At 45.9% G+C, this 13142-nt stretch overlaps 1 protein-coding gene across 1 annotated transcript; it reads left to right on the top strand.

Annotated features, from left to right (window-relative positions):
- Window positions 1–297: 297 nt before the first annotated feature.
- On the top strand, window positions 298–11472 carry Ccdc43 (coiled-coil domain containing 43). The gene is made up of 5 exons (XM_051158808.1): window positions 298–554; window positions 5724–5811; window positions 7390–7525; window positions 9010–9068; window positions 11263–11472. The coding sequence occupies exons 1-5, from the start codon at window positions 357–359 to the stop codon at window positions 11448–11450; spliced, it is 669 nt and encodes a 222-aa protein (XP_051014765.1). The 5' UTR covers window positions 298–356; the 3' UTR covers window positions 11451–11472.
- The last annotated feature ends 1670 nt before the right edge of the window (window positions 11473–13142 follow it).

Raw genomic sequence — 13142 nt, 5'->3', positions numbered from 1 at the left:
TTTCTTGATGTGTCGGTTGCCCTCTTCCCAACAACCCAAAGGAGGAGCTGTTTGTATGTTCAAGTGAAAGACAAGGAAACTGGGGCTGAGGAGATGGCTCAGTGGGTAAGTTAAAAACTTGGAATTTCGGGGCGCCCATGCGATTCCCCCCCCCCCTCCCCGCACACACCAAGAGAAGGCTCGGCGAGCTGGGGTGCTCCAGGCTCCCCCTCTCGCAGCCCGGCGCGCGCGTGGTAGTGGTGGTGGTGGTGGTGGTGGTGGAGGCTCCCTCTCTAGGCATGCGCGCTGGGCCAGCGGCGCGGCCCGTCAGGCACTGCGGTAGGCACTCCCGGGTCCAGCAGGACCTTGTCCCCAGCATGGCGGCGCCCAGCGAAGTGGCCGCGGCAGTCGTCGGTGAAGACGATGGCGGGGGTTTTGAATCGTGGCTGGACACACGGTTGGAGGCACTGGGAGTGGACCGAGCCGTTTACACCTCTTACATCCTGGGTGTCCTGCAGGAGGAGGAGGAGGAAGAGAAGCTGGACGCCTTGCAGGGTATCCTCTCTGCTTTCCTGGTGAGTAAGAGCAATCCGGACACATTCCATCAACCTCACAGAGACACCTGGAAACCCCTGTCATTACTTCGCGTCTCTCTTCTGTTGCTGTCACGCGGGCTTGGTGATTTCACCGGGAAGAAGCATACTCCGTGGGAGGAGTGGCTTGCTGCTCCCCAGCCAGGGTTTGGGAAGCCGGAAGGTTGCAGATGCATAGAGAGGAATGGGATTCCCGTATTCCTGGCAACCAGGCTCCCCGGGGTGCCTTTGTATGTGCTAGAGCGTGTTCTGAAGCCACTGAGTTGTGTAAATGGCAGTTTGATCGTAAACGTCTAACAGTTCCGTTCCCATCAGTGTGCAGAGAGGGGAACAAAATGTTCTTGCGAAGTCTGCCCATTAGGGGGTTAGTCTCACTGCTGTCCCACGGCAAAAGCCTGTAGGAAGTTCCCTCGTGGCTCCTATTTCAGTAATATGAATACCCATACGTAAACTGGTAACGGAGATCTTTCTATGGTAAGCAGCATTTGGAAATTTAGTAATTATTGATGTGTGTTGGGTGGGGTGGCGTAAGGAGACAGTATTTGCTTGGAATGGTGGAGCACGCCTTTAATCCCAGCACTCAGGAGGCAGAGGCAGGCGGATCTCTGTGAGTGCGAGTCCAGCCTGGTCTATAGAGTGCCAGGGCAGACAGATTAAACCCTGTCTCCGAGAAACAAAACAAAACAAACAAACAAAAAGCAGATTAATTCGTGGGCTTGGCACATGCCTTGAATTCCAGCTCTCACGAGCCGGAAGCAGGTGGATCTCTGTGGTCTACTTAGTGAGTTTCGGGACAGCCAGGGAACAGAGAAACCCTGCCTCAGAAAAGCAGCTTCGTGACACGTGTGTCGTCTAGTAATCCCAGCGCTGGGGAGGACAGCAAGTGAGGGGCCAACTTCGGGCTTATAAACTGAGACCGCAGCAAAACCAAACAGGCAGATTCATTAATTCAGACACTTGTAATTTAAAGCCACATTTATGTATCAGGTGACCATGATGGCCACTTTCCTAATCTAATCCTTTGTGTGGCAGTCGGTCATTCCTACTTGCCTTAGTCCCAGCTGAGACAGATTAGAGTCCCTACATCTGTTGTCTGTGATGGTTCTCGTCCCCTGCCCCCCATCCCCCCCTCGCCTTTTTTTTTTTTTTTTTTTTTTTTTTTGAGACAGTGTTTCTCTGTGTAGTCCCAGCTGGCTGGCTTCAAGTTCACAGAGATTTGCCTGCCTCTGCTTCCCAATTAAAGGTGTGCACTTGTGGCTCTTACAGAGGACCCGGGTTCCATTCCCAGCACCCACACAGTGCCTCACAACTATATGTAATTCTACTTTCAAGGGATTGGACAACCTGTTCTGACCTCCATGTGGTGCACAGGCGTACATGCAGAACCAGAACACCCCATATACAGAAAGTCAAATAAATGGGAATCTAATAAATGAGTAAATACAGACGGCTCAAAAGTAAAGTTGGCTGCATTTTCACTAAGTACCATAGAAACTGTGATCCTCACATATGGTTTAGGCGGGCTCCTGAAAAACCAAACTACTACTCTGAGTCACCTGCCCATCAAAGGCTTTTTGCTCTTTGTCGCGGTGAGCAGGTTTGGAGAATGGGTTTATCTATTGTCCTTAAATTCGAGGACCAGGAAGGAGAATCAAAAGGTCTGATGAGCATCGCTATTAATATGCGTGTACATCCTTTATGTAAAGAGAGAGAGGGAAGAGTTTCTTGGTTTTGTTGGTTTTTTTTGTTTTCCAAATCCAAAAGTACTTTGGGGTATGGGCACATGACAGAGACATGAGCACTGGAGTTCAGTTCATCGATTGCGAGCATTCTGGAAGCAGAACAACACCAGTGCAGCTGTCTCTGATCCCACTGGCAAGAACCGCTTGGTCTCTAAATGGAAAAGAGCCAACACAGCTTGTGAGGCAGTGTGGCGGCTCCGCAGGGATCTGGTACAAAAATCCTTTCATTCCGCCCAATGTGCAGATTTTACGAAGGAAGGAGAAAAGGCAAGGACTTGGGGTTCTATTCGTAGCTGTGAGGCTCCTAGGGACTCCAGGAAGTAGTTAAGTCTGGTACCTAGTCCCTTCCATGGTGGTGGGAATGGACTCTGGGTCTGAATAAAGAGATGCAAGCACTTGGCCTAGACTCTTGGTAGAAGAGACATTATCAAGAGACATTGGCTTATTTGGCTCCTGCATACATTACAGAAGACAAAAATCATTTCAAGTAGCCGGGTGTGGTGGCGCACACCTTTAATCCCAGCACTCGGGAGGCAGAGGCAGGCGGGTCTCCGTGAGTTTGAGGCCAGCCTGGTCTACAAAGCGAGTCCAGGACAGCCAAGGCTAACACAGAGAAACCCTGTCTCGAAGAACCAAACAGAAAATCATTTAAAGGATAATCTTTCTCCACCTCCCCCGTCAAATTCATATATTGTGTTTAATTTTTTCATAGTTTTCTGAAACCCCTCTATATGCAAAGTGTTTTGGGGGAGACAGGCCAGGAATCATAGAGTGAGGCAGGGGTCCTGTTGGTGAGGCAACTGAGAACATCTCTGCAGAGAAAAAAAGGACCAAAGGATGTGATCCATATTCAGCAGTTCACAGTTCTGTTTGACTGCACGTAATGCCAGAGGCCCTTGACTTCTTGTAGAAAATCTCCTCACCGTTAGGGTGAGTTAAGATTCAAGGTAGTATACCATCCAGAGTAAGCAAAGGCTTCCCTCACGCTTCCCCAGGCTTCCCCTGTGTTCTCTCCAGCATCCTTGCACAGGGGGATTGACTGATGCATCATGTGTGTATGTATGTGTGTTTGTTTATCGATAGACTTACTTTCTCCTTGATACGGCTCAAAGTACATGGAGGAACCAAATAGACAGGAAGCCCCGCCACTGTGGAGTGCCATCCTGGAAAGGAAAGCCTCTACCACTCATTGCAGTCCTATGTAAAGTTAGTAAAGCCTAACTAAGACTGAGGTAATCATCCCGCAGTATAAACATCGGAGCAGCCAGTGAGATGTCTCAGATCTAGCTCTGAGAAGTGGGCATGGGCAAACGCTCTGGCATGCAGGGGTAGGTTGCAGTTTCAAGTAGGATGAGCAGGGTATCGTGTTTATGGTGGCTGCTTATAGGCCAACCTTCCACTTTTTTAGTGTCCTGAAGGCAAGTGCTAGTTTTCAGCGACTCTTAGCTCTCCCGTTTGTGCCTTGAACATGGTAGACACTTGATGGGGGACTAAGATGAAGTCAAGCATGGACCACTTTGGTTTACAGGGCTGTTCTTTTCCTCTTGCCTCTCCCTTCCTTATCTATGGCTGGTTTCCTTTGCTTGTTGGGAGTCTGTGTTGTTGGACCAAAGTTGTGTGTGCTGAAAGGATGAAGGGCGGGAGAAGGAATTTCTTTACTTTTCTTTTTTAATATTTATTTATTATGTACACAATGTTGTATGTGCATATACAGCTGCTCACCAGAAGAGGGCACCAGATCTCATTATAGATGGTTGTGAGCCACCATGTGGGTGCTGGGAATTGAACTCAGGACCTCTGTAAGAGCAGCCAGTTCTCTCTCTCTCTCTCTTTTTTTTTTTTTCGAGACAGGGTTTCTCTGTGTAGCCTTGGCCATCCTGGACTCACTTTGTAGGCCAGGCTGGCCTCGAACTCACAGCGATCCATCCACCTGCCTCTGCCTCCCGAGTGCTGGGATTAAAGGCGTGCGCCACCACGCCCGGCTGCAGCCAGTTCTCTTAACCTCTGAGCTATCTCTCCAGCCCCTAGGGGGAAGGAATTTCTTGCTAATAAAAAGTAGGAGCATCTGCAATGAGTCTGTGGTTTGCCTCTCATGTTTTTGTGGGAGATGATGTATAAACATTAAGAGCTGAGCTGGGAATAGTGGCGTATGTTAGTAAGCCCAGCACTTGGGAGGCGAAGGCAAGAGGATTGCTGCAAGATCAAGACCAACAAACACCAACAAAATACTGTGGATGTGCCGATGCAAGCCTTTGACCCCAGCACGTGGAAGATGGGGGTAAGAGGGTCAAGAATTCGTGGGTAACCTACTTAGCTCAGCTGCTTAGCAAGTTGGAGGCTAGCCTGGACCACAAAACCCAACAAAACAAGGCGAGAGTTTTGACCTATGCAAATAGTTTTCCTAAAAAAAAAAAAAAAAGTTGGAGTTCAATTCCCAGCAACCACATGGTGGCTCGCAACCATCTATCATGTGATCTGATGCCCTCTTCTGGCCTGCAGGTGTACATGCAGGCGGAGCACTGTGTACATAATAATAAATAGATAAATCTTAAAAAAAAAAAAAAAAAGGAGCTGGGCAAGGGAACGGGGAAACACTTCAGCAGTCTGTAACATGGAGTGGAGGCTATTGTGAACAAGAATATAATAATATAGCAGGTGCTGCAAAGACTCAGGGTTTAAGTGTTTTCCCACAAGAAACTGCTAAGTAATGACTTAGGGAAATAACTAGACTAATTTAACCATTCCACAGTCTACACATAGCATCAGGCCACTGATGTGGGTCAGCCTACAAAGGTGCTTTTTTTTTTTTTTTCCAAGCTTGTCACAACTTTGATTCCTGAGACCCACCTGGTAGGAGGGAACCAACTCCCACAGTTGTCCTCTGACTGTGCAGGCGCATCCTGGTGTGACAATGCATGCACACACCACACAAAAAACTAAACATTGTATATTGTATCCTAAGAGTAGACAATATTACCATTATTAATTAAAAAATAACTGGGTACAGTGGCATAGGCCTGTAATCCATCCCAGCACTTAAGGAGGCGGAGGCAGGCATATCTCTGTGAGTTCAAGACCAGCCTTGTCTACAAAGCGAGTCCAGGACAGCCAAGGATACACAGAGAAACCCTGTCCCTTGGGAAAACAAAAAAATTCATAAAATATTTTTAAAAATTAAAAAGTTTCAATTCTTTAAAAATGAATAACGAGACAGGGCAGTGTGGGTATTCTGAACCATTAGGCGTGGGTTCTGGGACACTCAGTATTTCTTCTGTGGTCTGAGGCCTTCCTATGTTTCTCCTTGGGTCCACTCCAGTGGGGACTGCAGTGTCCTGCACATGCATTTCTTAGGTTGCTGTTGTTTCTGAAGACTTTTTAGGGAATTAATTGGCATGCTTTTTCCACCTAGGAAGAAGATTCCCTTCTTGATATCTGTAAGGAAATTGTAGAACGATGGTCAGAAACTCGGAATGTCACCACCATAGTAAAAAAAGAAGGTATAGTTAAGTATTTGTGTGTGTGTGTGTGTGTGAGAGAGAGAGAGAGAGAGAGAGAGAGAGAGAGAGAGAGAGAGAGAGAGAGAGAGAGCATGATCAGGGTAATTTTTGGTTTTAGATCTGTCTGTCCACCTTATGGATCATAGAGATCAAATTAAGGTCAAGAAGATGCCATCTTGCTGGCCTCAGTGACCCTGGTTCATCCTCCAGGGCCTTTTCCTGTACAGCTGTTAAGGATCCAGAGATTCATTTTCTCCTTTGGTTATTCACTCTGCCTAAGCTAATTTGCATCAGCAAGTACCCAGAGGCTCACTGTAAAGGCTTTGTTGTTGTTGTTTTGGTTTTGGTTTTGTTTCTGTTTTTTCAAGACAGGGTCTCTCTGTGTAGCCTTGGCTATCCTGGACTCACTTTGTAGACCAGGCTGGCCTTGAACTCACAGCAATCTGCCTGCCTCTGCCTCCCGAGTGCTGGCATTAAAGGCGTGCACCAGCACGCCCAGCTCAGGTTGTCAGTCTTAAAGGCAGGAGCCTTCACCCACTGAGCCATGTCCTCATCCACCATTTTTTTTAAAAAAAAGATTTATTTATTATGTATACAGTATGCATCATCAGATGACATTATAGATGGCTGTGAGCCACCATGTGGTTGCTGGGAACTGAACTCAGGACCTCTGGAAGAGCAGACAGTGCTCTTAACCGCTGAGCCATCTCTCCAGATCCCAACCCACCATTTTTATTACATGCCATAACGCTACATTTGGCTGAACACTTCACTCTGGAATACGAGAGAGAAATCACCTGCTCATTAGGATGATAAATTAGCTACAGAGAACTCAAAACACAGAAGCCAGACTTGTAAGGAACCTAACCTAAATTATACAACTGTTAGCCTCCAGTCTTGAGTATACAGTATAGTTGTGTGATATACTCAGTTGGGGGCCCAAGTATCAGTTTCTCTTTTTTATTTTGGTTTGTTTTGCTGGAATTAAAAGCTGCTTTTTAATTTTTTTTTTAATGTGTATATGTTTGTCTCTGTGTGGTTGTGTACATATGAGCAGAGGTGTCCACAAAGACCGTGGATCCCCTCAGGCAACTGTGGCTGTGAGCCTCCCAGTGTGGGACTGGGAACTAAGCTCAGGGCCTTTGCAAGAACAGTATGTGCTCTTAACCACTGAGCTGTCTCTAGCCCGGGGTATAGGTGGTTTAAAAAAGTTCCCCTAGGGCAAATGGCTCCACAAGGTGTTTAGTGCTCAAGCCTGGTACCCCAAGTTCCATCCCTGCGACCCCATAAAGGAGAGTCAGTGAGGAGTCCTCTGGACTTCAGTGCACCTATCTTCCCCCCTTCCCCCAATAAAACACAATCTAGAGCATTTTTATTACAAGGCCTAAAGCCTCGCCGGCACGCTGCACAGCTTTTCCTTGTCTCCTGGATGGCCAGAGTCCTCAGCTTTCAGGGACCAACAGATGCGAGTGGTTGGTACCAACACTGATGGGGTGGGTGGGCTGGTGATTCCGGAGCTTGTTTTCTCTCTCTCTCTCTCTCACGCTCTCCTTGTCTTTTCGTCCTGCTGCCTCACAGATGAGGTGCAGGCCATCACCACCTTGATTGAGAAACAGGCCCAGATTGTGGTGAAGCCCAAGGTGGTTTCAGAAGAAGAGAGGCAGAGGAAAGCCGCCCTGCTGGCCCAGTATGCCGATGTGACAGACGAAGAAGAATATCCTTTTTCAGGCTCAGCACCATTCCCTGAGCTCATGCTGGGAGTGTTGGACAGTTTACATCACCCCTGAGAAACCACAATCTCCTCCCCCCCCCCCCAGCCTAGTTTTCTCTTTCAAAATGGCAGTGGTCACAGGCCTCTGTGAGCTTAAGAAATGATGTTGGAGCCGGGCGTGGTGGCGCACACCTGTAGCCTGTAATCCCAGCACTTGGGAGGCAGAGGCAGGTGGATCACTGTGAGTTCGAAGCCAGCCCGGTCTACAGAGTGTGTCTAGGACAACCTGGGCTACACAGAGAAACCCTGTCTCAGAAAAAACAAAATGCTGTTGGAATAATTGGCACTGGACTTGGATCTTCAACACACAGTTGGTATACTCCAGAAAGCCTCAGTGTAAAACAAACACCACCTTTAATGGACTGTTGCCTAGGGAAGTGCTGTGGTTCCTGGCACTTGTGTGACCCTGTATCAGCTGCTCTCCTTGTTTTAGCTTCCAGTTTGAACTGATACTCTCCATCGGGATGGGGAGAGCAAGGCCGCAGAAGCAGGCTGTGTCTGCTTATACTGCATCCACAGTCAGGAGGCTGAGAGGAATCAGTGCTGCTGTCAACCTGCCTTTCCTTTTTATTCAGGCCAGAACTGCAGCCCAAAGAAAGGTTGCCTCCCAGATTCAGGCTTCACCCATCTAGAAACTCCCACAGAGACATCCCAGAGGTTTGTGTCCATGGTGATCCTAAATCCAGTCAGGCTGACAGTCAAGATGAACCTTTGTAGCTTTTATACATAGTGTAGTACCATACATCCTTTTTTCCCCCAAAAAAATTTTTTTTTGATTTTTTTTTTTGTTTTGTTTTTTTGTTTTTTTTTGTTTTTCAAGACAGGGTTTCTCTGTGTAGCCTTGGCCATCCTGGACTCACTTTGTAGACTAGGCTGGCCTCGAACTCACAGCGATCCGCCTGCCTTTGCCTCCCGAGTGCTGGGATTAAAGGGGGCTTTGAACTTGCTATGAGAATGACTGGCCTTGAACTTTTGATCTTCAAAGTGTCTTGCTTTTACATAATGTTCATGTGGTCTTTCCAGATCACCTGATCTTTCTTTTAAGCCTCTAAGAGTGGATCTTATAGAGGCTTAAGACATTTCTCCTATGTTAAGAATTTTGGAAATAGCTGCCGGGCACAGTGGTGCACGCCTATAATCCCAGCACTCAGGGAGGCAGTAAATTCGAGGCCAACCTGGTCAGCAAGTCCAGGACAGCCAAGGCTACACAGAGAAACCCTGTCTTGAAAATAAATAAATAAATAAATAAATAAATAAAAACAATCCCAAAGGAAAAATGGAAATGAGTCTCTGGGCTTTCCTCACACCTGTGACCTGTCCTCCGTGCCATTCAGCCTACTTTTTCTTACTCATGTAAATGTTTTTCCAACTCAATTTGAGATGTGGGCAGGCCTTTTTTCTACCTGATTTTCCTTAACATCACTCACTGAAGCAGATGAGAAAAATGATTCGGGCTCTTCAACGGTAGCCGTCGGTTCTGGTAAATGTATCCTTTTCTTGTCCATCCGTTGTGTTCTGCCATAGAGCCCTCCTGGAGATCATTGTCATTTTGCTGTCAGTATTCCAGGGTTCCTCTATCTTCAAGGAAGCCATGTGTCATGCCAGTTTGGGAGACCCATGCCTAGCACAGCCCTAGACAGTCAACACTGTACCTGCCCCTACTCCCCCCAAAAAAACAAGTTAACAAGAGCAACACTCGCCTCCAACATGCTAGGATGACTGAACTCCTGATCTCTGCCTCCACCTGCAAATGCTGTGATTAAAAGCATGCCCCACACCTAACAAAGGAAGTGGGGGACTGTTGTTGTTGTTGTTATTATTATTATTATTATTATTATTATTATTATTATTATTATTATTGGCTAGCCTGTCCTAGAACTCACAGAGAGCTGCGTGCCTCTGTCTCTTGAGTGCTACTATTTAAGGAATGCACCACCACACCTGGCTTCTGGCTGAGTTTTTGTTGTCAGGTTTGGTGTTTGGTGTTTGGTTTTTGAGACAGGGTCTCTCTTTGTAGTTCTGGCTGTCCTGGAACTGAATATGTAGACCGGGCTAGCCATGAACTCTCAGAGATTGCTTGCCTCTGCCTCTCTTGAGTGCTGGGATTAAAGACGTGGACTACCACAACGGACATCACCTGGCTTTGTTTTTGTTTTTTTTGGGAGGGGGTTTTGTTTCTTTGTTGTTGTTGTTGTTTTTGTTTTTTGAGACAGACAGGGTTTCTCTGTGTAGCCTTGGCTGTCCTGGACTTGCTTTGTAGACCAGGCTGGCCTCAAACTCACAGAGATCCCCTTGGTTTAGATTTATTTTTTTAGTGTTTTGCCTACATGCTTGTATGTGCACCATTTGTGTACGTGATGCCCCCAGAGACAGGAAGAGTATCAGACCTCCTGGATCTAAAGTTCCGGACGGTTGTGAGCCACCATGTAGGTTCTGAGAATTGGCCTCCAGCTCCTGGTATTTTATTTTTAAAGTTAGAAGAAATAAGGAATAAAGTTTTTTGCCTGTTTTTTAACTTTTGTTAAACTCATTTCATGTCTCATAAGTTCAGTGTTTACAACATAACTTGGTTTTTCATTTAAACTCTAGAAAAAAGGTCAAATTAACAAAACCAGTAAGGATAAACCTTAATTACTTCCAAACATTTTCACAGTGCCAATCACATAAGCATTTTTCAAGCCACAGTGATATTCTTTTCCCTGACCTACCCTCGGCTCAATATCAGTATTCTGCTATAGAATACTGTTTACAGCCAGGTGTGGTAGCACATGCCTGTAATCCCAGCACTGGAGGAAGCAGAGGTAGGCAGATGCCTAAGTTTGATGCTAGTCTGGTCTATAAATAGAGTCAGGACAGCCAAAGCTACACAGAGAAACCCTGTCTCTGAAGGAAAAATACTGTTTGTACTTTGTTTGGAGTGATATTTTATTTTTAATTGAAATGACTTTATTTGTAAGTATAAACTCAGATGTCCTTGTTTTTGTTTTTGTTTTTATCTTTTTAAGGTTTATTTATAATTTATACAGTATTCTGCTTGCATATGAGGCAGCATTTTATAAAATATTTCAGATTTCGGGCTTAGTTGTCCAAATGAGATTTTTTTTCTTTTTCTTTTCTTCTTTTTGCTTTTTGAGACAAGGTTTCTCTGTGTAGCCTTGGCTATCCTGGACTCGCTTTGTAGACCAGGCTGGCCTCTAATTCATAGCGATCCACCTGCCTCTGCCTCCCGAGTGCTGGGATTAAAGCCGTGCGCCACCACGCCCAGCAGATTTTTCTTTTCTTTTAATCCAAGGAAGATTTTAGGTTTAATTGTAACATTAGGAGTTCTCATGAAACCACGGATTCTTTTATTTACTTTTTATTTTATGTATATGAGCATTTGCCTGCATATATGTATTTGTGAGCCTAATGTCCGATGCCCAGAGAGGCCAGAAGAGGGCACTGGATCCCTTGGAGTTATGCATAGGAATGAGCCGCTATCTGGGCATGAGCTCAGGTCCTCTGCCAGAGCAAGGGACCACTGAGCCACCTCTCCAGCCCAGACCAAAGATTCTGTTTCTACACTCAGAGCAGCTAGAGTGCGTTCAGTACTCGGAGTGTAGAGCCGGGCATCCAGACTGAGCAAAGCGCAGGGTTGCTGCCTGTAGGACTTGTACCTGAATCCCTTAACTCACGGGTAGTCCTGTTCCGAAACACCAATGTGGTAGACGTTGTCAATGCTCAGAAGCTGGAGCGAGACTCACTTCGTGATGAGTCCCAGAGGAAGAAGGAACAGGACAAGCTGCAGAGGGAGAAGGACAAGCTAGCCAAGCAGGAGCGCAAGGAGAAGGAAAAGAAAAGGACACAGAAAGGCGAGCGCAAGCGATAACCTCGGCCACTCTGCCCCTCCATGAACGTGTGTCTGCGGGAAAACGCAAGCGGTAACCTCTGCCACTCTGCCCCTCTACCCGTGAACGTGTGTCTGCGGGGAAACGCAAGCGGTAACCTCGGCCACTCTGCCCCTCTACCCGTGAACGTGTGTCTGCGGGGAAACGCAAGCGGTAACCTCGGCCACTCTACCCCTCCATGAACGTGTGTCTGCGGGGAAACGCAAGCGGTAACCTCGGCCACTCTGCCCCTCCATGAACGTGTGTCTGCGGGGAAACGCAAGCGGTAACCTCGGCCACTCTGCCCCTCCATTAACGTGTGTCTGTGTATTTAAGAGAACGGAGACTAATTTCCCACATTTCCCTAAAGCTTCTTGTTCAAAAGGAAAATCACAATCACTTGTAACTACAAAATTGCCAGGTTTTGGTGGTGTGGGCAATCAATTATAGTATCTTTACCAAAGATCTGGAATTAGGGTAACCTTTCTATTTTAGGACTGAAATCCTGTGCTCTTCTGGCTTGTTTTTAAAAAAGGTCTTCCCTCACTTTGTCTAATTAGCCGGATTCAGAAAGCTGAAGGAAACATTCCTTCTGAGACTTAAAAACAAAAACAAACTAACAGTGCAAATTGCTTCTGAGGCAATATTTGCCTCAAAATATAGTGGGCTTTTGTTTTGAGACAAAACAGTGGGCTTCAACCTATAGTCCAGGCTGGCCTTGAACTCGTTGCAGTATCCCTGCCTCAGCTTCGCAGCCTTAGGAATGTGGGCATAAAGCATCCCGCCTGGCTTGTAGTAACAGTACTTTATGGCTGAAATGGTAATAAAGAGTCTTACCTAGGTCCAGATTTGATATGTCAAATTACAGAAGTGGAAGAAGTTATTTGGAGTGTGATAGAGCTTAAAAAAAAAAATTTTTTTTTTTTTTAATGTGTTACCTTGGACTCGGGCTGTGGTTGTGCTGAGTGCCTGGGATTGATCCTTTGTATGAAGACTTGATCCTATGGGAGAAACAGTATCGTTAAATAGAGAACTACATATGTATCATGTAGTCTGTGACTTCAAGCACATGTCAGTTTGGAGTATAGGGCATCATGGCTAGCTAGATTTTTTTCTGTTTTGGTGGTTATGAGCTCCCTTGAAGCCTCTCGATTTATCCTGCAGGCATGTAAAACCTTCCTACATTGTGACATGATTTTTTTTTTTTTTTAAACTTGCAAAAAAATGTTTTTAAAGTAAGTTTACGATTTTGTGTTAGGTCAAATTTACATCTGTCCTTGACCACAGGTTGTACATACCTGCAACGTGAGTATTGAGACCTAAAAATTCCTGGTTTAGAGAAACTGAAGGAATTACTCTCTTAGAGAAAAACACTGGAAACTTTGCTAATATGGATACTTAAAGTATAGTTGGTGGTTAATAAACTTATGAAATGAGTGAATGGAAAAACTGGAGAGTCAAGGGTGAGCAGAGACTCTCCAAGTCTACTTCTGTCACAGCCAAATCTAGTTGTAAACAAAGCCCTTCTTTACTTGACTTTGGGCAAAAGCTATCAACAGCCTCAGAAGAATATTTTCTCTGACAAGATCATTTTATACCAGGGGTCAGAAGACTACCACACACAGGCCAAGTTTGGCCCTGTCTTTTTTGTATGGGGCAAACTAAAATGTTTTTTACATTTTTAAAAGGTTAAA

This window comes from Acomys russatus, chromosome 16, assembly GCF_903995435.1.
Source record: "Acomys russatus chromosome 16, mAcoRus1.1, whole genome shotgun sequence".
NCBI lineage: Eukaryota > Metazoa > Chordata > Mammalia > Rodentia > Muridae > Acomys > Acomys russatus.
Note: the sequence above shows the minus strand (reverse complement) of the source record. Positions and strands in the feature narration are given on the sequence as shown.

Excerpts from the sequence above, each read along its gene's own strand:
- Ccdc43 (XM_051158808.1), top strand. The coding sequence starts at position 357 with ATGGCGGCGCCCAGCGAAGTGGCCGCGGCAGTCGTCGGTGAAGACGAT. Across the intron at positions 555-5,723 it reads GTATCCTCTCTGCTTTCCTG|GAAGAAGATTCCCTTCTTGA; the intron begins GTGAGTAAGAGC and ends TTTTCCACCTAG. Across the intron at positions 5,812-7,389 it reads CACCATAGTAAAAAAAGAAG|ATGAGGTGCAGGCCATCACC; the intron begins GTATAGTTAAGT and ends GCTGCCTCACAG.